This window comes from Canis lupus, chromosome 37 (genome assembly GCF_011100685.1).
Source record: "Canis lupus familiaris isolate Mischka breed German Shepherd chromosome 37, alternate assembly UU_Cfam_GSD_1.0, whole genome shotgun sequence".
In the NCBI taxonomy this organism is placed as follows: Eukaryota; Metazoa; Chordata; class Mammalia; order Carnivora; family Canidae; genus Canis; species Canis lupus.
The window spans coordinates 24,780,826-24,804,926 of NC_049258.1; the positions used below are offsets into that span (position 1 = coordinate 24,780,826).

Genomic DNA, 24,101 nt, shown 5'->3' on the forward strand with positions numbered 1-24,101 from the left:
CATCCCCCAGTATCTGGCTCCCCGCTCAAGCGGGGGAGTCTGCTTCTCACTCTCCCTCTGCCCCTGCCCCTCCGTGCCCAGGCACTCTCTCTCCCCCCAAAACAAATAAATAATAAAATCACTTTGGATTCTAAATGTTTAAAAATGTTCATTAAAAAAAACAACAACAACAAAGAGCTGTCTGGGCCTTGATGACAGGGGCTAGTTTTTGTTCATTTTTGGGGGGTACATAGCAGAAAATAAGTCCACGCGTGTAGGAGAGACTCCACGGAGTTTGTTAAGATTCCCCCTGGAGGAGGAAAGCACAGGGCAAGGCGCACACGCAGAAGGCGCAGACCCCGCACGCGGTCAGTATGCACGTGTGCAACGGATGGGGAGGGTGTCGAGGCCAGGGACCACGTGCGTGGCACCCACACCAGCCCCCCAGGCACAGAGATGCAGGCGTGAGGAACCCAGGGAGGCCCATTCACCCGGGGGGCTCCTCACTGCCGGTCTAACTGTGTGTAGTTCTGAACCGAGGGTTAGTCGGTCACGCTCCCTCGACCAGACTGTCGACCCCACGAGGGCAGGACGTCCGTGCCTTCGTCGCTGTACCCCCCGCACAGAGCACGAGCCCATGGATTCGCGACGCTGCCGCCCGACAGCCCTTAGCGCCGCACGAGGGGCACAGCGACGAGCTGAGAGCCACGAGCCGGCCGGGAGACGACGCGGGCGACACTCACCGCGTCCCTGACCCGACAGGACCCGAAGGCTGGAGCTGGACCTCCGGGACGAGCGGGAGGGAGGGGCTGGACAGACCCGCGGGCATCCGAGCCCCAAGCGAGGCGGGGGGGGCGGGGACCCGGGATGATGGGGGGGGTCGCGCATGCGCCAGCCCAGCCTCCGCGGCGCCCCTGCGTGCGCGTGCGCGTGCGCGAGGGGTCGAAGCGGAAATGGCGCCGCGGGGCCGCGCGTCCGGGCAGCGAGCGGAAGTGGGTGTGAGAGCGGAAGTGGCCGGCTGGAGCCGGGGGCTGGGCGGGGACCGGGCTTGTAGGTGAGGCGGCAGCGGCGGCGGCGGCGGCGGCGGCGGCGGCTCGGCAGGCGGGTTCAGGCTTCGGGGGCCAGGTCGGTCGGGTGGGTGGGTGACTCCGCAGCCCGCGCGTAGGAGGGCGAGCGCGCGTCTGCGCCTTCCCCCGGCCCCGGCCCCGGTCCCCTCGCCCCTGACCTCCTACCCCACCCACCCCCCCTCCTCCGGGGGCAGCGGGGCCGCTCCCTCCGTCCTTGCCTCCCTTTCACCCACCCTCACCCTCCCTCGTCTCTCCCTCCCTGCCCGGGGCAGCCGCCGCCATGATCCTGCTGGAGGTGAACAACCGCATCATCGAGGAGACGCTCGCGCTCAAGTTCGAGAACGCGGCCGCCGGGTGAGCGCGCGCCCGGGGCCGGTGGGCGGCGGGGGCGGGGGCGGCGGCGTGGACCCCCGGCTGGTCCGCGGGGTCGCTCGCGGGGACGAGGGCGGAGGCCCGGCTGGGCGCGGGTCCGGCCCCGGCGCGGTGATCGTGGGAGGCGACTGGGCGCGGCGGGGTGAGGGGCCGAGATGCGTGGGGAGAGGCTCGGAGGAGGGATGCGGAAGCGGCGGGGCACCGGGGCGCGCGTGCCAGAGGGCAGGCGACCTGGGGGACGTGCGGGCAGCTGCGGCCGAGGACCCCGTTGCCTTCTGGAGCGAGCGGGCCCCCTCCCTCTGCACCCCGCGTCATTGTTCTGAACCCCGAGAAAGCCCGTTTGGGGTTGGGCTGGAAGGAGTTGCCAGGAATTCCCGGGACTGGAGGAGGGCAGAAGGTGCAGGCCCAGATCCCCGCCGGCCTCCTCGCTCCCCGGCCCCGGCCCCACCCCCACCCCCACCCCCACGTCTAAAGGAGCAGAAAGCAGACCCAGGCTTGCAGCCGGAAAAACGCGACTTCTCTAGTTTCCCTTCCCCGAACCTTACCGTAAGACATAAGACACACTGGCCATTTTGTTACATATTTCTCAAGCAAAGCAGATAGGCTCCCCATCCGCACCCCTCCCTTATCTCTCTTCTGAGGTTCTAATACTCCTCTCCCCACCCATTTATCTTTTAAACTCTTATACAAGACCCCTGGCCTGTGATTTCTTGAGTGGTAATCCCGGCCCAGGTACACACTCAGAGGCATCCAAAGTCTATAAAGTTCTCAGATAACCTGTTTTTTTTTTTTTTTTTAAATTTACCAGTGGCCTTTTTAAAGGTAGCCTTAGCACATATTTCCAAGGCAGCCTTCTCTGTGAAACGCAAGCATCAGTGGAAAACAACCTCCTTCTCCTCCTCCTCCTCCTCCTCCTCCTCCTCCTCCTCCTCCTCCTCCTCCTCCAAAGCTTCTTTGCTTTTTTTAATATTTAAAACGTGAGCCAGGGATCTGGTTTTAGCTTCTGATTTTCGGTCGCCTGTAGCCAGTCCCTCTGCCTCGTTTCCACATCCTGAGGCTGGGGCCTCGCCTCTTGGTTGCACAGTTGAGGAAATAAGTGCCCACTTGCTGGTGAACTGGGAACTAGGGATAGAAAAGTAAGTGGCCGGGAGAGCATTGGTGGAGGGGAAATTCTAAGTGCTCCTAATGAACTTGTGGCTTGGAGGCATTAAGAAAAGTGCTTCTAGCTCACCCCTTAAATTGAATATATTGAGTCTCCTATCTCTTTTGTAAGGTCACAGGTTTTATCTGTAAAGCAAAGCATGGCTTTCCTTGAAGTGAGGCTTACAGTAAGCAAGAGCTACTGTTTCCTGCCAGGGGCTGCAGTTACTTATATTTTAAGCTAACTTGCTTCTTGTCTTCAGCCTCACTTACCAGTTCCTTTGCATTTTAAATGTTTGAGTGAATCAGCTCCGAGTCTTATTTTGGGTGATTGCTGGGTACTTTTTTGAGCAGTGTAGCACATAGGAGGAAGTTAAATTAACTTCTGCATTTTCACAGATGAACCTGTTAAGCGCATTCTCGAGTCCAGACTAGCAAAGAATGAGACCTATGTGGTTATAAGCTGATCTACAAGATAAATGCCTGTTCATTTTCAAGTAGAAGCCTGCCTTGTAGTGTAGAAGTACATTCACATCTATTTGTGTATTTGTGATTCCAAAATGAAGCTCATTATCCAGACCATCCACCCTTTTCCTTTTAGAAAACTATAACTCTTACAAAATATCGTTTCAGAGGAATTAAAATAGGCACTCAAGTCTGGAAGCCTAAGTTAGAACTTCTAGGACATTTCTCAACAAAGTATATGTTATAGCGATGTTGGATATTGGGGCAGGGCAAGTTTTGGCTTTTAGTCTGGCCTGTCTTCTCTTTGAGATGCTACTTTCAATACGTGGGCTTAAAAACATGTTCTGCTGAAAAGCACTCTGAAAACCTTTGAAAAGAGACCCGGATATCAGGCCTAGGAGGTAGAGCTTTCTTGGGATTGCAGATGTTAACAGCTAGCAGGAGCTGGCCTCTAAGCTCGCAGTGAGTTTCCAGGCCTACATGGTGAGGCAGCAGTGAAGGAGTTAACGTTATTTATTAAGGCGCATGCCTACTACACCAGAACTTCCAGCAAGAAATGACTAGTGTGATCATCATAAACATTTATGGGATTCTACCAAGCAGGGACAGAGAAAGGAGGCCTTTCTGAAAGAGCCTGTTGGCAAGAGAGGAGCTGAAGGGTGAGGTGTGTTAGGGTGGCGATGGGAGAAAGACATTAATGAAGAGAAGTAGCTTGCAGAAGAAACCCTGAAATCGGAATGGCTTTGCCAGTGGGGGGACCTGCTGGGACGGGGCAGCTCCACCTGGCTTTGCTTCTCAGGACAAACCAGTTGGGGAACTTAGGGGTTCAGAGCAGCATTTTCCTGAGTGAATCTCTCCCAACTCTGTGATGTCCAGTACAATAACCGGTGGCTGCATGTGGCTGGTTAAGTTTAAATAAGAAAGTGAAATAAAACTAAAATTAAGTTCCCCCTCACACCAGCCACAGTTCTAGTGCTCAGTTGCCACATGTGCCTGGTAGCAGCCATATTTGGAGAGCCCACAAGTAGAACATTTCCATTATTGCAGAAAGTCTGTAAAACAGCACTAGGACCATTGCAGCTACTGAAAATGCAAGCATGAGATAGTCTTAAAAATAGTTCTGTGGTATATGCTTCAGTATACAGTTGCAGTAATTTTCCTCCAGAGGTTGATTTTTTTTTTTTTTTTAAACGATGCCTCACACCATCCTCCTAAGTCTTCTTGCCTGTGACATCCTAGTACTAAGTAAGAGTCTAAGACTCTAAACTTGCTTTGGGTAAAACAGCTCTGTTATCTAAACGTTGAACATTTAGGCATGATCACCTTTTAATTTGGAGGCAGTTCCAAAAGCCTAAGATTCATTCCCAACAAATTGCTTTTAATTTTTTCCTACCACACTTCTGGGAAAATGGCTTATTGGAACAATTCATATATCGTCACAAAATGGTAATTATTAGTAAACTGTCTCCCCAACAGCCTACACACTAAGAGAATATGCTGATGAAGAAGCCATGCTCAGCACTGCAAATAAGCTCATGCAGGTCTTGTCAACAGCATTACCTTTTCATTTAGGAATTCTTACCCAGATGCCCAATTAAAGCAGAAGTAATCTGGCAAATTAATTTAATTTTTTTGTTACTGTATACACACCAAGAACCTTTTCAGCCTCAAAAACTAGGCCTGTCAACTTACAGTCTGAAGTCCAGAATTGAGGAAATGCTGTCAGATGCAAATTGCTGTTGCTTTTAAGTACATGCTGGCTTCTTGCCACAGCTGTGCATATTGTGGGGCTCTGTGGTTGTGTGAGGGGGAGTGAAGCTCAGTAAGCAAGCGGTGCCAGTTGGGGTGGGCAAAGACCGTGGGAGGAGAAACTTGAGAAAGGAATAAATTAAATCTTGCTGATACCTTGTTCTCATTCCTAAATATGCTGCATATGTCCTCAGAGAGACAGACTGGTTTGAAGTGATACGGAATTGGGACATTAAGCATCCAGAAGGAATGGAAATGTCTGGTTGGTCTTTTTACAGGTCATTACAGTTGCACACTGCTGCCTAGCTTCTGACCTCGGCATTGCTTTGTGCATGAAGTCCTAGAGCTATGCTGATGGCTCCTTAAGGTCAGGGCCTATCACTTTGGTTGTCTTTCTTTCCCAGCATCCTCATTGTATATATAGTTAGCTCAGTAAATATTCTCTTTGAGGAATGGATGAGGCCAGGCAGAATGGATCTTTGTTTCTTCAGGTGCTTAATTTATCACTATTCTGATGCTGTGTGAATCTGCTTTTAATCATGTTGGTTTTTCATATTTTGAGATACGGCTTAGAGAGTAGACAATTTTTTGGTCTTTGCTCAAATTGGATGATGGGAGCCTTATAGGGGAATTACAGAAGAGTGATCAAAAACTTTATAGTGAAATAGCAGAATTCAGTAATTCCTTTCGTTCAGCTCATAGAAGGGGTAAGTAGAAGAGGGACATAAATGCCCAAATGGAGAATTGGATGCATTCAGGAGTAAAAACTCCAAAATCTTAACAAGAAAAGAAGATTGGAAAATGCAACTGTCAGGAGTCCTTTATTGATTGGTGACATTTTAGAAGCTTCCTTACAAAAAGGATAGAAGAAAATTTATCCTAAGGATTTTAAGAATAGCTTTTGAAACCCATCTGGATGAATTGAGTATGTTTGTGTCCTGTGCAATCCAGTCAGTTACCCTGAGGATTTATCTAGCTGGTTTGTTCTAGGATTTTGGACATTACAACACTGATACTAACAGGGTTCTGTTTCTCCTTGTAGTGCTGACCAATTCGTGATTCTGGGAGTTAGCACAGTCCCACGACTTCTTCCAACCATGACTTCAAAGTCTGGTCTTTTCTGACTCCGTCAGAAAAACTGATTCATCAATCACTGTCTATGAATTAGACAAATAAGCAAATAGCTTATTTGCTATAAGCTTTGAAATCATAATTCCATTTGATTTTAAAATGTGCAGTTCCCATTTACAGTTGAGAAAACTAGGGCTCTTGAGAGTTGTGGAGGGAGTAGACGTATGCATGAAGCATTGTGCAGATATCTTTCACTGACTTCTAACCTTATTTATGATCTGTCATACACAGAACATACTTGCATGGCAAATTTGAGTAAATGGTCTAGCCTAGAGATCCTGCTACCGGGCTGCCCCTGAGGGCTGTGAGGCTCATTATCTCATCATGTCTGTAACTTAGTCACAAGACACTGGTTGGGAAACTTTCCTGTACACATGTCATCTCAATTAATCTTCACAACAACCTTTTAATCTTCATTTTCTAGAAAAGGATCCTGAGGCTCAGCAACATCTGAGCCACGTTGGGTATGGTTTTTAGCCAGTAGGTGACAGGACTTGAGTTGAACAGTCAATGCTAAAGGCCTTCCTTTTATTGTGATTAATTAACCTCATTCCCAGCATCTGAAACTTTACCAGATGGTAAAACAAAAAAACAAAACAAAACAAAAAACTTGAACCATTTATCTTCTGGGCTTGTTAGAGGTACACTTTCGCCCAGACCAGTCTTTCTGGGGAAACAAACACCTGGTCTTAGTAATTGACATGCCATCCTGTTTGGTATATTTCACTCTTGGTATGGTCTATTTGTTGGGGTACAGAGTTGTAATTCCCACATGACCTCTCAGGAACACTCCTTTGGCCAAATGTTCTTCTCTACAGCTTGTCTCCTCTATAACCTATTGTGTAGCCATAAATAGTAAACTAAAATATTAATGGCAGTGATTTGACAAATATTCCCAAGTCAAGCAGCAAACCACTTAGTATACCTCTTCCTAAGCAACTTCTCCCAGTGGGGATCTGCTTGGGGAACTTTACAGCCTAGAGAAGTTCATAATTTTAGTTAAAATGTTGATAGCTTGGGGGCACCTGGGTGGTTGTCAGTTTAGTGTCCAACTCTTGATCTCAGCTCAGGTCTGGATCCTCCGGATCATGAGTTCAAGCCCTGCATTGGACTCAGTGCTAGGTGTGGACCCTACTTTAAAAAAAAAAAAAAAAAAAAAAAGTTGTGGTTTTGTTTTATTTTGCTTTAATGTTTACAGCTTGCAACCCTTAGGGTTTTTATTTATACCTAATTTTTCTCAGTCTGCTGATAAAGTAGGAGAGTGAGGAACTCAGTCCTTTGTTGACTGAGTTAAAGTCTAAGGATTTAAAAAATAAAAAAACCCAGCTACCTACTAAGTGATGTAATACGGACTTTTACAAGCCTCCACCCTGACTTTTTGGCATAGCCACCCTTTCCCAGGAAAATAGACTTCCATGCTTCCTCCCATTGTGCAGCCTCTTCATATTTCATTCAAGTGAGCCATAGATTAATGTTTGTGCTGCTTCTTCCTTTGCTCTTGTTTTTTAGAGGTGAGGAATGGTGGTTGGCCATTCATTGTCTTTGCTGGCTACAGTTTCTAATGAAAGATCAGAATCAGTTTAAGTTTTCATCTCATTCTTTTCATCATACTCTAAACTCATTGCTTCTCCATAAACCCACTTGATGCTTCCATTCTTAGAGTCTCCCAGAGCGATTTTCCTAAGTCACATGGATGGCCATGAAGGAGTAGAGTGGAACTCCGTATGTGACTTGTATTGGTTGATTTTTCAGCAGGGCTAACGTATGCTTCGTAGAAGCCAGTTTCCTGGAAAGGTATTGTGTAGCATCTGCAGCAGCTTTTTAACACTCATAAACCACGCCACATATTCCATTATTTCCCAGCAACCCTAGAGGGCAGCTCAGTTGTGGTTCTCTTTACAGGTAAGGGAGCGGAGGTAGTATAAAAGAGATGTACTTGATGGTGTGGTCTTGAGCAAATTAGGCAAGAATAATTGGGGAAATGTGTGTGTCTTGTCTGCTGGTCCATAAAACAAAGTGGAATCATTGCAGTCCTAGGTAGCTAGAGATAAAACCTTGGAGTCTTCCTTTGTTTCCTACCATTGGGTTTTGAGGAGAAGTGGGGAAATCATGTAAGGTGGCTTTTCACAGGAGGTTAATTAACAATTATTGTGTATAGCTAGTATGTATGTCATGCTTTCTAGGTAATAACTCAGCAGCATTTATCAAGTAGAAGTTTCTGTACCAGGCTGAGCTAGGAGCTGCACAGAAAGTATCAGGCTGTCCTCATTGCCTGCCAGGATAGGTTATTCTGTGTCTGTTCTCTTTATCTTTAGTAGTTCTATAAGGTCAGTAGGATCACTTGTATTCTCCCATTTTATAGATGAATAGGTGAAAAAATAAAAGCGTGCAGTGTTAATTTGTCTGAAAACATGGTCCTGATGAAAAGCTGAAGGTGGAAAATTGATGTCTTGACTGTTCTCAGTGATTCCACAGTGTTGTTTTGTGCTGCACTTCCATAGAAAGTGGATTTTCAAAACAAAACAAAACCAAACAAAACTAGAGTAGAACCAGTGAAAGAGGGCTTCCTGAAGGAGAGTGGTGAGTACTTTGGTGACATAAAGGGAGAGAGAAAGACGTGTAGGAAGACTTCCAGATTGTCTTTGAAATGGTATAGAACTTCTTGTTTTATGGACTGAAATTATGCTTTCATCTTCAGTAAATTAAAACCATTCTGCATTCTGTTTAGCAGCTTTCCTGTGGAATGTACTACCTCTACTTCCATCACTCCTGTCCTGTGGGGGAGACATTGATCAAAAGATAGCATTTGGTAGTTCCTATATATATGCAAAAGTGTGTATCATAGTCCTAAGGAATTCAAAACTAGAGGTAAGACACCAACCATGACAGAGATTGGACAGCAGCTGAAAAACAAAAGCTGTGTCTGTCCTGCTGCCTTTTTGTATCCTCTACCTTAAGTGAGCCTAAAGGTTCAGGTACCTGAGGAAGCAAATTGTGTACTCAGGTCAGCAGTAAGCATAAGATTGGTCCAGAATGCTCCAATCTGAAGTAAAGCTCAGGGGTCTTTGTGAGTCCTTTTGAAGGCCAGCAGCAATACAACTATCTTTACTAAGGAACTTTTCTTTTGTTTTGCAGTAACAAACCAGAAGCAGTAGAAGTAACATTTGCAGGTAAGTGTCCTTACCTTAACCCTGTAAGAGAAGGCACAATATAAAAATAGAAAACAAAATCATTCCTAAAGTAAGTTTTGAGATTTGGAGTACTGTCCCCTGATTGTCAATGCTTTTTGAGATCTTTGCTTTAGATGATTATTTATGGATTTATTGAACTTTGTAAAGTTACCTACTGATATCTCAGAGGTTTGGGCTTAATGTTGTGGTATAAACTAAAGTTTGTTTAATTTGGAAATATTAAATTACTGTCTTCAAGTAACCTTCATCTCAGTTTTCCCAACACTAGAGTAGTGGGGAAACATGGAAAATACTAGAGACCTGTTCAAGTCAGAGAAGTTACTGCTTTCTGTTCCCTACTAAGAATTAGATACTGATGCTACTCATGTGCTGTGTGGACTTCATGGAGTTAAAACAGTCACCCTCTGTATAGTGAGGGTATTTGACTAGGTGATCTGGGAAGACTTTGCAGTTCTGAAGTGCTGTGACTGGAGGCTAGGCACCATCCCTGTCCTCTCCCACTAACTAGCAATGTCAAATCTCCCTAAACTGAGGTTCTCAGCATCTGGTTTCGGGAACTACACCAGTTAAATCCTCTCTGCAGGAAGGTAGAAGCCAAAGAGAAGGGAGGCTTGTATATAGTTTAGAAGAAACTTAATAACCAAACGCAGTGTGGGGCTCTTACTTGGATCTTAATTCAAATAAGACAACAGTATTTTAAAACCATTGTGGGGTTTTTTGGTTTTGTTTTTATTTTGGTTTGGTTTTTTGAGGCAGAATATTTGAACACTTGACTGGATATTTGATATTAAGAAATTGGTTTTAAAAATTAAGGCATGGTAGTGGTATTGTGGCTGTGCTTTCTAAAAAATTCTTGAGACGCTTAAGCTCTGCTTTTGGCTCAGGCCGTGATCCTGGAGTTCAGAGATCGAGTCCCACATTGGACTCCCTGAGGGGAGTCTGCTTCTCCTTCTGCCTGTGTCTCTGCCTCTCTCTGTGTGTATATCTCATGAATAAATAAAATCTTTAAAAAAAAAAAGTAAATAAATAATTCTTTATTATTTGGGGATACATTGTGAAATATTTATGGATAAAATGATGTGATGTCTCGGATATGCTTTAGAATAAATCATTGAGGGGGGCATCTAAATGAAATAAGATTGGCCGTGTGTTGATAATTATTGAAGTCACAGGGGGAAATTAAGAGTTGATTACACGTTATAATCTAGGCTTGTTTAAAATACATTGCAACGGGATCCCTGGGTGGTGCAGCGGTTTAGCGCCTGCCTTTGGCCCAGGGCGCGATCCTGGAGACCCGGGATGGAGTCCCACGTCGGGCTCCCGGTGCATGGAGCCTGCTTCTCCCTCTGCCTGTGTCTCTGCCTCTCTCTCCCTCTCTGTGTGTGACTATCATAAATAAATAAAAATTAAAAATAAAATAAAATACATCGCAACAAAAGCTTTTTTAAAAAAAATACTTTCAGGGGCACCTCGGTGGCTCAGTGGTTGAGCATCTGCCTTTGGCTCAGGTTGTAATCCCAGGGTTCTGGGACTGAGTCCACATCAGGCACCCCTCAGGGATCCTGCTTCTCCCTCTGCCTATGGTTCTCCCTCTCTTCTATGTCTCTCATGAATAGAGAAATAAAACCTTTAAAAAAATACTTTCTGGGCAGCCCTAGTGGCTCTGCAGTTTAGCGCTGCCTTCAGCCTGGGGTGTGATCCTGGAGACCAGGGATCGAGTCCCATGTCAGGCTCCCCACATGGAGCCTGCTTCTCTCTCTGCCTGTCTCTCTCTCTCTCTCTCTTTTGAATAAATAAATAAAATCTTAAAAAAAAAATAACTTTCTGCACCAAGCTATGATGAAGGTAAGAATAGCTTTGTAATTTTAGAAGAGAACCAAGAGATAAGTACTTGATAGTTTTATCCCAGTGTTTTTTTGCTGACTTTCTGTATGGATTTAAAATAAATACCATTTTATTTATGTGCCTACTTCCAAGGGGGACCTCCTTGTGTCCTGTAACAAGGCAGACCAGTGTTTTGAGATCTTACTCCCCATTCCCAAGTTAATCAGTTTTATTTACTTTCTTCACAGATTTTGATGGAGTTCTCTATCATATTTCAAATCCTAATGGAGACAAAACAAAAGTGATGGTCAGTATTTCTTTGAAATTCTACAAGGAACTTCAGGCACATGGTGCTGATGAGGTATGTTCTACATCATTTTCCTTGGGACTCCTGTTTCCTCTTCACCTTTTATTGGTAGCTTGCCATTCCTAGAAGGTCTGTTGCACTGATCACTCTGGACAGCTAGCCCACTTAACCAGTGAAGTGGTTGACTTCATTTTCAGTCAAGATGTGAAGTGAAGTGACTTCACTTCAGTCAAGACTTCTTGACTTCATTTTCCATAACGATAGCATATTTTTCAGAAAAAGCTTTGGCTCTTTGCTTACTTGTTTGCTACTCTAGAAAAATAAAGATGTTCCCTAACCAATGAAAACAAAACTTTAGTTCTCAAAAAATGCACCAAAGAATACATTCTTTGACCAGTATAAAAATAGCTATCATGGGGCAGCTGGGTGGCTCATTTGGTTAAGTATCAGACTCTTGATCTCAGGGTTGTGAGTTCAAGCCCTGCATTGGGCTCTGTGTTGTGGAGCCTTTTTAAAAAAAAAAAAAAAAAAAAAGCTATCAGATGGGTTCCATTTTATTTCTATAATATTGTGAAGTAGGTATATAGCTCTGGCCTTTAAATTTTATGGTCTTAATTTCTCATTCTGGAAATTTAGGTACAAATCTACCCTTTTTGATGTAAACTTCTTTAGAGCTGGTCTCCTTGAGTTTCTCTTCTTCCTTATGACTACCACAGGGGAAATAGAAAGGCTCTCTGTGCATTTTGAAATTCTTAATGGCCATGCCTTATTCACTGGCTTTTTTCTATAGCTAAAGTAGCAGGTTTGGTTCCTGTTGAACTATACTTGCTCTGGGTAGAACCATTTATGGAAGAAAGAAAATGTTGTTACACCAGTGAGCACACGTTGTGGTTGGGTCTCAAAGCAGGAAGTATGACTCAGTTCCTGAATCAGTTTTCAGATATCTTTTAGTTTTAACAAGCTAGGTTCTCCTTAATCCAGTTAATGAAGATACAGCTATTTCTAGTTTCTTTCTGATTAAGGGTGATTCCTTTTGAATTACTTAAAACTTACGCAATGAAAATGGTGTTTGTAAAAAAAAAAAAAAAATATCTATCTCAGTAATATTTTGGTATAAAAATTAAAGTTGATGTTAAGTAAATGCAATCCTAGAAATCATAGACCATTATTTCTCTTAATTATTCATATGCAGTTGATCTGTCCCAGCAATTCAAGGGAAGAGCCAAAACCTTTTCTGATTTGCCTCATAAGTTCAAGGGAAGAAGAAATGTCTAGAGAATTTGTATTCAGGGTGATTTTACCTGAAAGAAAAGCTTAAGGAGGAAAACCTAGTCTCATAGAAACATATGAAGGATTATTCTATAAAAGTTAGTGGCCACCTCTTCTCTTTACCAGATTAAGAACAAAAGGAAACAAGCGGCTATTAAGTGGCCCTGCTTTTGAGTAACCATAAAATAACTACCTGAAAAGAATTGTTAAACCTTCAAACAGACAACTCAAAATTTTCCCTAGACAGTTTTCTTTCTTTAAAGATGCAGGTGCAGTGATAATAATAATCTTTGGAAGGGAAAAAAAGCATTAAAGCTGGATTTCTTAAGCCTCCTTTCCAGTCTGTGCCTTCCATACCCTAGAACTCCAAACACAGTGCTATTCTTGTAGCTCCCGCAGGGTCAAAGAACCGACCCCACCCGCCCAAGTGGGTGGAGCAAGTAACATTCGGAGTTTTGGAGCAGAGTGCACAGTAAATGGCTCTTGGGGTTGGTTAAACAGTGACTAGTCTGTGATAACCAGAGGAAGCTTGTTTCGTAGCCCAGGCCCTTTTTCAAGGCAGAAAACCTCTGTTGCTAGGGCAGGTAGATCTGATGGTGAGGACTGATGGGTTGTTGCCTCCACGCATCTTCTGGTGTCAGTTTGGAAGAGGGGGGCGTTCATTGAAAAAGTGAATTGTGGTTTAAAGTACAAGTGGAATCAACACGGAAGCGTTGTCTGGTTTTGCCAAGTGGAAGGAGCTGAACAGGGTATAAATTTGGCTCTAAGAACCTTTTAGATCTCAGAGTATTAAGCTTGGAATTAAACTAAATCTTAGGAGTTAATGGTTTTTTCTTCCACGTCTAATTTCCCCTTCTTCCAAGTACCCATATTGCACACAGTACACTATTATGACTCAGAGATAGCATGCTAGTTAAAATTCTTATGAGATACGCCTGGTTATACACCACCCCATCCCTCAGACTCTTTTAGGAGAAGTGGTGTATATAAGACACCTGAAGGTCAGATCTCTCTGTGCCACCAAAACTCTGTGACCTTAACATCTCCTTTGAGTTCCTCTTCTGTAAAAGAGAGAACCTCACAGTGGCTACATGGTCACTAGATCGGAACTGCATGTGGTATTACTTATCTTTTGCCTGGATACAAATAAGTGTGATCACAAAGTCATGCATTGAGATCTATTCTGTTATCTATAGTTTGCAGATAGAGAATTTCTTCCAGCTGTAAGAAAGTGGTGAAATAAGTATGTGGAATATTAAAGAGTATTTAAGAACAGGAAGGAAGGAACCTCACCTTGTGATAATTTTTTCAAATAGGACAAAAAATACATGGTTTGCTGTTGCTTTTTTTTAATTATCATTATAGAGGGTATGTTGAAAGTAAGATTAGAAGAAAACATCAGGGATCCCTGGGTGGCGCAGCGGTTTGGCGCCTGCCTTTGTCCCAGGGCGCGATCCTGGAGACCCGGGATCGAATCCCATGTCGGGCTCCCGGTGCATGGAGCCTGCTTCTCCCTCTGCCTGTGTCTCTGCCTCTCTCTCTCTCTCTCTCTCTCTCTCTGTGTGACTATCATAAAAAATTTTAAAAAAAAGAAGAAGAAAACATCAATATTGACTAAGCTCTGTTTATTGCAACTCCCCATACACAGGACATGTGTGGGTGCAGAGACCACAACAGTGAGCAGGGCTGAGCTCCTGCTCACATGGAGCTACCCTCTAGTCTGCCTATGTTTGCAGTGCTTTCTCTGGCTGATAGAATTCTTTAAAACATGCATTTATAACCCTTAAAACTAAAACAAAAGTTAATGCTTTTGTTTACTTATAACTTGGTAGATTGTTCTGTATTAAGTATCCTTTTTAAATTTTTTTTTGATATCCCAGAAAATTCCAGAGGATCATGAATGTGTTTGTGGTGAGGTAGTGTTGAGAAATTGACTAAAACATCTAGATACAAAATCCTGCAGCCCATCATACTGCTCTTACATATACTGTTAATACTGGCCTCAGTTTTTCCCTTCTTGTAGAATAATGACGACCCCCCTCCCTCCTAAGTATGTTTTTAATGAGGGCTAAGAATCAGCCATGTCTGTTTTGCTCTTAAACATATAAAGACTGATTAAATAGTTCTGATTGCTCTAATGTTTACTTTTTTCTGTCTTCAGATAGCTGCCTTCTGCTTACCATAGCCTATGTAACATTTAAATCTGAACTAGTCCTTCTAAAATGTTTGTTTCTTGAACTGTCAGCCTAGGAGCAGTTTCTACCAGGTGAACCAGTTATACTGACAGAGAAATAGGAAGGTATAAAAAGGGTTCTTGTTTTATCATTTACTCCTCAAAGCTGGAGAGTAGCCAAGCAGTAAGTATTAGTTTTGGGGAAACAAACAAACAAACAAAACATGTAGAAAGTACAACCTTCTGTGGACCCACCAGTGTAAATAAATGGCTATGCTTCAATGATCTATTGTCTTTTGTCATAAAACTGTTGGTGAGCTAAATAATTTTAAAGCTTACAAGATAAGCAGGCTAACTGGAATCTGTTCCCAGTAATTCTGGTTTTATCTCTTCACTTACCTGGGTTACTGGTTTGGCCTGTACTTAGTTGATAACTGACATAATCTTCTTTCACTTGGGTTTGGCACCCTTCAGCACTCTTGAAAATAAAAGTGATTGTGTGCAATACATGGTCTGGGGGAGAACAGAACATATATAGGGCGTGACCAATTCCTAAAAGAGTAAAAGATGAGCCTTGATTTAAAAACAGATCCTAGATTAACCTTTTGGATTTAATCTCAGTTCAATGAGTGACTTGCTTGGTAACTCAGTTAAATCTGCTTCCCTTTATGTGTCCAGTGTCCCATCCGCCAAATGAAAAATTCTGGCTTAGAAGAAGCTTGGCAAATACAGTGCTTTAAAAATGGCATTATCATGCTCTTTGGATTAACATTTGTTTTTGTATTTTCTAGTTATTAAAGAGGGTGTACGGGAGTTTCTTGGTAAATCCCGAATCAGGTATGTAGCCATGTGAGCAACTGTGGAGTGACATGGGAAGATACCTGTCCTGTTTTGTACTGTGCTTTTTTTATTTTTTTAACCAAAGCATTTCATTTAAATATTGTTCCTTTTACAAATATTTTTGCCTGAGCCCAGTTCCCACTTCAACCCTCTCCATGAAACTAGTTTATAAGGGGCTTTGCTTTATCCAGTAATGGTACACAGTGTGGTGTGCAGAATTGATGTATGTCATTTTTAACATTTATGTCGTGGAGCCAAGTGACTTGCGCTCAGTGGGCCACTTGTTTTCTCATGGTGATTTTCTCTTAGCCTTTTGAGACTAAGCAAACATTGATTTTCACCCCAGCCCCTAGTAACACCATTTCTGTACTCTGCACATTTGGAGAAGCTATTCTCACATATTCAAAGAACAGAAATTTCAGCCCCTCCTTTTAATCCGTTCTTCTAATGAAGAATAATAGCCTCTTTGCAGCCAGAGGAATTGAAAAGCACCATGGCCTTCCTTGATTACAACAGCTATGATCTATTGCTTTATAGAAAATTTAAAGCACAAAAAAAAAAAAAAAAACGAACAGTATTTTCATCCTTGTGAATAAGTGGTAGTCTCAAATTCTGAGGCATTTAGCTTGCCCCCCAGATAAGGACCAAGTAGTTAAGTTCCTTTAAACATAATATTACTTGAATTTTATTCCTGTGGTGTCTCTGTAGATCATTCTAAGAAGGTAGGCATGTCTGTCTTTCCACAGTGGTTACTTCTGCTAGCTTATTTCCTCCCTCAGCCTTTGTGGGGGTTTTGTTTGCTTGTTTGTTTTCTTATAATATGACATGCCTCACCACTCTTAGTGGAAGACCTTTCCCTGTCTTCTGTATGCTCTGGAAACAAAATATCAAATACAGAGATAGGTCTTTGGGATGAAACTTGTTATTAGGAGTACTGTGGGCAGAAGCATTAACTGCAGTCCATGAAGAATATTGGAATATGTTCATCCCCAAATTGATGGTAAAAATATATGGAGAAATAAAAACCAAAAAATAAATAACACTGTAGGCTTTAAAAGGAATCAAGGAATTTCAGAGAGAGAGGGAGAGGAAGGAGCAGAACTAGAATAGAAAAAAATTGTGTAGGAACTCTTGGGTGTGCTTGACACAGCTCAGATCTCACAATCCATCAGAACCCCTGGAGTGTAACACAGAGAGCTTATGTTTCTGTCCCTGGACCTTTTCTGCCACTTCTGCTAAAGCACAGGCATTGCTGGATTGCAGACCTTGTGTTCATACAAGTGGAAAGTATAAAAATGAGTGAAAGTAGTGTGTCACCTCCTGTCTTTCTATGGGTTTATCTAAGCAAGCTTGGGGGGTCTCACCAAGCCATAGTAGATTTTTACTTTTAATCTATCCTCGGTATGTTTTTCTTCATCATATCAAAGCCTTACTTAAGAGTCTGACTTTAGCTGTAGTTTTACTTAGCTTGTTTTATTTGGCTTCTTAAAACTAACAAACCTGAACTCTAAATATTTTCTTTTTCTATCTCATCTTGTAGTCTGCTTATCGGTTTTCAGGTGCCCAAAATGGAATGATGATTGATATTATTTAATATTGGAGTGCCAAAAATATGCCAAAAGCACAACCTAGAACAGAGATTTGGATAGTCCGTGTTCTCAGTGAGGATAGATACAACAAAAAACAGATCTCAGGAATGTTCTTAGAAAAAAATTAAATAGTGGCAAAGTATAAATGTCTAAGACATTCCATACAGTTCTGATAAAATTATTCCCAGCAGTTATCTATATGAAAAGATCCACAGTGGTGTACAGATACTCTTACAAAACCACCTATAGGCCTTTTGGCATGTATTAATCATTTGATTAGATAATCAGTTGTCCCAGCCTTGTTTGGTGGAACTCCTACTCAACATGCTGTAAAGAGGCAGAATAGGGTGTAGTGGTCAGCAGACTTGGCTTCAGGTCCCATTAGTTAATGACCTACTGTGTTCTGGGCACTTTAAAATACTGTACACTCTAAATTTTCCCAAGGGCCTCCCCCTCTCAGTATCCTTTTTAAATAGACGCAGGAATTTTGGAGGTTAGGTAGTTTGTCCAAGGTCACAAAGTGGCAAGGCCAGGATTTGGACCCAATTCTGTTCAACTCAAAATAGAATACCTACACCTCTGTATCATGCTGCATTTAGCATAGCACTCTGCTCCTTTGAACTTCTTTTCCCTGTAAAATGAGAATAACCATATCTGCCTGCCAACTTAAAAAATTCTTATAGAGACCCAATTAAGTAAAATTAAACACTTTGAAATTTTTATAGAGTATGCAAGTAAAAGCTTTTGGGGAAGTATATACATATACACACACACACTTTTCAGATTTTTCCATACTTAGCCTCCTTCCACAAAGGGATTTGTAATGGTATGTGATGAGGTTTTGTTGTTGTTGTTTTAATCAAAAAGCTACCCAGCTACTGGTTGTGTTAGCACTTGGCAGGTTAAACCATCAGAAAAAAATGTGTAACTCATGTTATTATAGCTTGATAGCATACACAAGTCCCCTCTTGACTACAGTATCTGGAATACTAGATTTCTAATCGGAGTTCCTGCATTATGGCTTCTACTTGTTATATCAGTCATCTTTGATACTGATTCCAATTTTGGCATAGCATCTATTAGTTAGCTGTATATATTCACAGTGGTTTTACAAGAATTAAGGTTTTATCTTACTTACTTTGCCATATGAGACGGATGAGAATAGACAGCAATCTACCTGGGTTAAAAGAATGGACACTGAAACAAAATAGAATGTCCTTAGAACCTGCAGAGTTGTTTGTTCTGTATTTAATATAACCACTGGGTTTTTCCCCCCCTCCAGGATACAATGTCTCTTTGCTATATGACCTTGAAAATCTGCCCGGCATCCAAGGATTCCATTGTGCATCAGGCTGGCATGTTGAAACGAAATTGTTTCGCCTCTGTCTTTGAGAAATATTTCCAATTCCAAGAAGAGGGCAAGGAAGGAGAGAACAGAGCAGTTATCCATTATAGGGACGATGAGACCATGTGAGTATAGAACTTGCCCCTCCCCCCCAAAAAAAATAAAATAAAAATAAAGAAAGGAAAGAAGGAAGGAAGGAAGAACTTGGTCCCAAAGCCTTGGTGTGGCTGTTACATGCCCTTTCTGAAAGACACATGGTTAGGTCAGACCCTTAAACTCTGTTGTATGAATCCCCCCTACCATGTGTTTCTCATAAAATTCTTTAAGCCAGGAGATAGATGACAGGGGGAGCAAAGGAGGCCACTTTTGCTCGTCTCTATATCAAAAGTTGGCAAAAGTTGAAAGGCAAATCCAGTGCTTTTCTTTAAAGCACCACTATTCTTCAGTCATATAGCCTGAGTAATAGGGAGGTAGAAGGGACTGTGCATTCTATATGTTTGCAACTCTTGGATCATCTACATAGTAGGAATCTCCTAGTATATAAAGAAATTTTTAGAAGTGAGGTTCTGAGAGTCACAAACCCTAGATTCCATGTCCTACCACACAGACAAGTCAGTACTAGCCACTGAGGGTGATTTTCCTCTCCTGCCCCTCTCAGGGCATGCATGTGTTATACTGACTTTGTTGGTCATACATACTGAGTCTCCCTTGGCATGCCTGGTTTTATGAACTAAGAGATTTATTTGGCTTTACCCATCTACTTCACTTGGAGATCAAGTTCTTGACAAAACCTCATGCTCATTCTGTACTTCTTACCTCGTGGGTTTTGTTATCCTCAGGTATGTTGAATCTAAAAAGGACAGAGTCACAGTAGTCTTCAGCACAGTGTTTAAGGATGACGACGATGTGGTCATTGGAAAAGTGTTCATGCAGGTATGGAGTGGACATCTTGGGGGGAACACCATGGTGTGGTGGTTTATACCTGGGTACCGTAACATACCATAAATATAGAAAACGGGCAGCTCTTTGGATGCCAGAGCTTGAAGATTCAATTAAATAGCTCCTACCAAACTCACTGTGGATAGTTTTTCCTTAGTGGCTTTAACCTTTTGCAGGACTGAATTGGAGAGTGCATTAAGGATTAAACATATTAATGGTGTGACTGAGTTTTAAGCATCCTTGCTGCCATAGGGTCTTTGATTTAAAGCTTAGTCACATTTCCTGCGTTGCATTTCCTGTGATTTCTTGGCAAGATCCATTCTTGGCTTGGTTTAGTCCTAAACTCTTCTCAGAACAGAATCTCTAAAAATTCTTAGTAGTAAGTATTACATCAATAGGCCAGAGTCGTTGAGTGGTCAGTGAGGCAAATTAGCCATAGTTTGCTTGAGGTCACTGTAGAGCACGTCCCTCAAAAGCAGCTCACGTACCAAGAAGAGGAATGGGGCTTTAGTGGGACATTTTGTAAATGAATTTCTGGTACATCTGGACTCTAGTCTGATACGATACCTCATTGTGGCTTTGTCATGCTGTCTGCTAACCAGTTGCTGGCTCTAAGACATGAAGAGCTCATCATTGAAGTAATAAAACAGGCTGATTTCTTCTGAGATGGCTCAGCATTCAAAATCTAGTACAGTGGTTAAATTTTTAAACACCTTTTGCACATTCATGCTGTTCCTTGGCAGGGTAAGGAGATTTAAGAATTCTGGGACAGAATATTTTTTATTGCATAGAGTTGAAAGATGGTTGTGCTTAATGTAGTGAGGATATTTTATGGGTGTCCTAAGCGGCAAGGAAAATACTCAAAAGTGATAGCCTCAATTTGATCTATCTCTGGGGGCTTTTTGTGTTTAGTCTAATCGATCAGAAATTCTAATTTTGGAGCCACTGTACAGAAAAATTGGAATATTGATACAGCATCTGGGAGTACTAAACTTTGTGTTAGAGAGAGAGAGAGAGAGAGTGTGTGTGTGTGTGTGTGTGTGTACAGACCTATATCTTGGGTCCTAAATGTAAGCTTCCAGAAAGGCATTTCATCTGTTTTTATGCGAATTGACAGGGGAATTAAATGCAGTAGCTTAGAAATTGGCCTGAATCCAGACTGAGAAACTAATTTTAAAAGCTATGAAGTACATATTTAGATTTGGCTGGTTTTTTACCAGTCTTGTTCCATTTTATTCCAGGCGACATCTTAACTTATTTTTATGCTTTAAACAGACCTTATCTTGGAGAGCTTCCAGGAGATTTGTTCCTTAGGAGAACTTAGTGTATTTTTTGCATATGAATTTAAACTCCTCCCTCAAAGTACATGTGGTAGGGCACTGGTCTTAAAAGAAAATCTCCGCGTTTTTGCACTGACCGTAACTCTAGCTAGTGACTGGATGGGCACCATGCAGCCCCATCTGGCGTCCAGGAATATGGAAAGGCTGTGCTGGGGAAGCCATCTGCCTTGCCTTCCTCACCAAAGTCCAAGGCTGGGGCAATTTATTTGAAATGACCTTAGAAACCTGGGTTTATTTTGCTGGCTTTTACCCCAGAATAAATCATCTGAGAATTTTCCTGGGCCTCATTATTATAAAATCCTGAGAGAACAGTGATGCCTAGCACAGAATGCTGCGACCCAGGGACGCTGTTTGAAGTCCTCCTGGTCACTTACCTGTTTGCTGTGGGCCTTTGTGGGTTTCCCCCTCCCAGTGTGGACCTACAGTCTGCTCAGAACACTTTTGTCATTCAGCAGGCAGACTCTGAGGGATACTTCCTGCCTTTATTTATTTTTATTTTTTTAAGATTTTATTTATTCATGAGAGGCAGAGAGAAAGGCAGAGATACAGGCAGAGGGAGAAGCAGGCCCCATGCAGGGAGCCCGAAGTGGGACTCGATCCCGGGTCTCCAGGATCACACCCTGGGCTAAAGGCGGCGCTAAACCGCTGAGCCACCAGGGCTGTCCTACTTCCTGCCTTTAGGAAAAAGACAGAGTTGCTATTCCCCACTCACAGGGATATTATAGTGTTTGCCTTTGGTATGTTATCTTTATCGGCATGCAAGCTGAGCACTAGAGAAAGTCTGATAGAGAACATTTCACTGCTTAGTCTGTGAAAAGCATTAGGAACAATAGTTTTGGAGATTAGAGTATTTTTCATATTTTTTAGATCTTAGTGTCAGCCCTGTAACCAAGAAAAGTTAAACAGAGACTATTGGTTTCTGTATGTTTAGGGACAAGACACAAGCAGTCTACCCTCTTAGGCAGTCACAAAGACAGGATGTTGAGGACTCTGTCTACCTAGATGCCTCTGTGGTTGTAGCTGTAGGATGTTTTCCTGAAGTGAGAGCACTGAGTCACAGTTAGTAATTTTGGTAGATATTGCCAGACCCTCCTCTACAGAGTTTATACCCTTTTGCCTCTCACCCTATGATGCATGAGAGTGCTCGTTTTCCCAGGGTATGTTGGCAGATGTTCGGATCTCTGCCAATCTGATAGATTAAAAATGGTATCTACATTCTCTTGTGAAAGAGGTCCAAAATCTTCTCTTATGTTGAAGGCTGTTTTTCTTCTCCTGTGAAATGTCTCTATGCCCTTAATCCATTTTTCTGTTCAGTTACTGATCTTCTCCATTTCTTTATATACTAGAGAGATTAGCCTTTTATCTATGGTAAGAGTTGCAGATATTTTTTCCAATTTGTTATTAGAGTTTGTGGGGGGTTTTCCCCCTCATACAGAAGTTTATGTTCACATGGTTAAGTCAGTCAGTGCCTCCTACAGCTTCTAGATTTCAAGTCATAGTTAGAAATTCCCTACTCCAAGACCATAAAGAAATTTGCCTATATTATATCCTAGTATTTTTACAGTTTCATATTTTACACAATCTTTTGATTACCTGTTTAGAGTTTTCTCCTGGTATGTAGTATGAAAGATGGAGCCATCATTTTTTTCTAAATGGCTACCTATTGGTATTAGTAGCTGTTGTTTCAAAGCCAATGTTTATACAACCAATTTAAGATGCTATCTTTATCATATAATCAGTTTCTGTGTGTGTGCATATGTATATATGTGTGTGTGTGTGTGTATGTATGTATATATTCTGAACTTGCTATCATAAATTATGCTTTGATGGAAGAGAGAAAGGTATTCTGATACTCAAAAGACATCTTAGTTGGAGGAAGAGAAAAGAGGCACCGTTGCTGACACATACAGGACAAAGAAAGACCCTAATGAAAAAGAACTGTTTGGGTGGGTTGGTTGATTGTTTCTTAATAAGTATTATTTAGGAGACAGCACCAAGGAGACCCAAATCAGAAATAATTGTTAACCAGATCTTACATGTTATCCTCCTTTTGCCACTAATTTGCTAGGGTTTCTGCCCATTGCAAACCAAACGTACACAGAACTGATGGAATCCACTGTAATAAGTTGTCACATCTGGGTATGAATGCCAGTAAGTACCAGTGATTTGGAGCCTTACTAAATGCAAGAAAATGCTGGCATTTATTATCTGTTCTGTTTTATCCCCGGAGGCTAAAGAATAAAAATAATAGAAGTTAGAAAACTTCCAAACCTCTTGCAAGGTAAAAAGTAATTTTTCTAGGGAAGGGTAATCTCAGAAGCTTAGCTTTAGCAATTTCCATTTTGAATGATATTGACTCCTTCCCTGCCTCTCCAAATATTTTTCCTTTGAGGAACAAAATTTAAGAGAGAGCTAACCTAACCTAGCTATGTTTTTTATCTCCCCTTTTGCCACTAATTTGCTAGGGCTTGCTGCCCAATGCACATTCTTCCTATCTGCAAATGGAAAATGTAATCCCTGCCCCTTCCAATACAGTGTGAGGCACTAAGTCCGCCAAGGTAGGAAGTGTTTGCTTTCATTCAGCAAGCCATGTGCTAGCCAGTCTCTTTGAAAAAAGAGGAATAGATACAGAGTAATAAAGGAGGATCCTTGGCTTGCAGAGCTTACAACTTGGTCGGGAAGCCAGAGGTGTTAGTGAATGGTAAAGTGCCATGGTAGAGGCTTACAGAGAAGACATGGGAACTTCCCACCATAGAGCAACCAGCTGCCTGAGTCTGTTGGAGATGGCATGATAGAGAAGGTCATATCTGAGCAGCAGTAGAGCATTGCAGACCAGACAGCTGTGTTAGCATGCCTTCCGTACTCCTAAAACTCTCCGGGGCTTTGCACAACCTTTGGTTCCATCCTTCCGCTATCATTTAGTGAATTTGGATCACCCTGTTTTACTGGTATTGCTGGAAAATCTAGTTCTGTTCTTGCAGATCTTGGTTGAGACAGGGATGCCTTGTTATCACTTTGGTATGTCCACAGGAATGTATGCGTTAGAAAAGCTCAAGATTTACAGATTAAAACATAGGAACAGCCTGGTTTTTACATGCTCATTTTCTTGTTGTTCGATGAGGGTGGGGACATTTTGTTAAGGATGATGAGCTCTTACGCAGAGTGGTGGTGATTGAGTCTCTAGCCATTCAATGCCAGAATTAACAATCTGGCTTTCAGTTCTCCTGTCACACAGCCTCCTTCTTCTCCGTGAACCCTAAAACTCAGCTTCTTTAACTGTTGTCTTCTGTCCCCAAGAAGGGCTTACGTGTAGTTTAAAGTTTTGATTGATGGATTCTAAACAGTAACAGTCTAAGATACCTCCATGAAACAGGACTTGTG

At 42.4% G+C, this 24,101-nt stretch overlaps 1 protein-coding gene across 1 annotated transcript in view; it reads left to right on the plus strand.

The window, feature by feature from the left end:
* The first annotated feature begins 947 nt into the window (after nucleotides 1–947).
* Nucleotides 948–24,101, plus strand: part of ARPC2 (actin related protein 2/3 complex subunit 2) — a 29,459-nt gene continuing 6,305 nt past the window's right edge. The window contains 8 exon segments of the mRNA XM_038585714.1: nucleotides 948–1,104; nucleotides 1,319–1,400; nucleotides 9,039–9,073; nucleotides 11,167–11,279; nucleotides 15,459–15,504; nucleotides 18,379–18,416; nucleotides 18,418–18,566; nucleotides 19,281–19,374. Of these exon segments, the coding sequence (XP_038441642.1) occupies nucleotides 1,327–1,400; nucleotides 9,039–9,073; nucleotides 11,167–11,279; nucleotides 15,459–15,504; nucleotides 18,379–18,416; nucleotides 18,418–18,566; nucleotides 19,281–19,374 (549 nt within the window). The 5' untranslated portion in view covers nucleotides 948–1,104; nucleotides 1,319–1,326.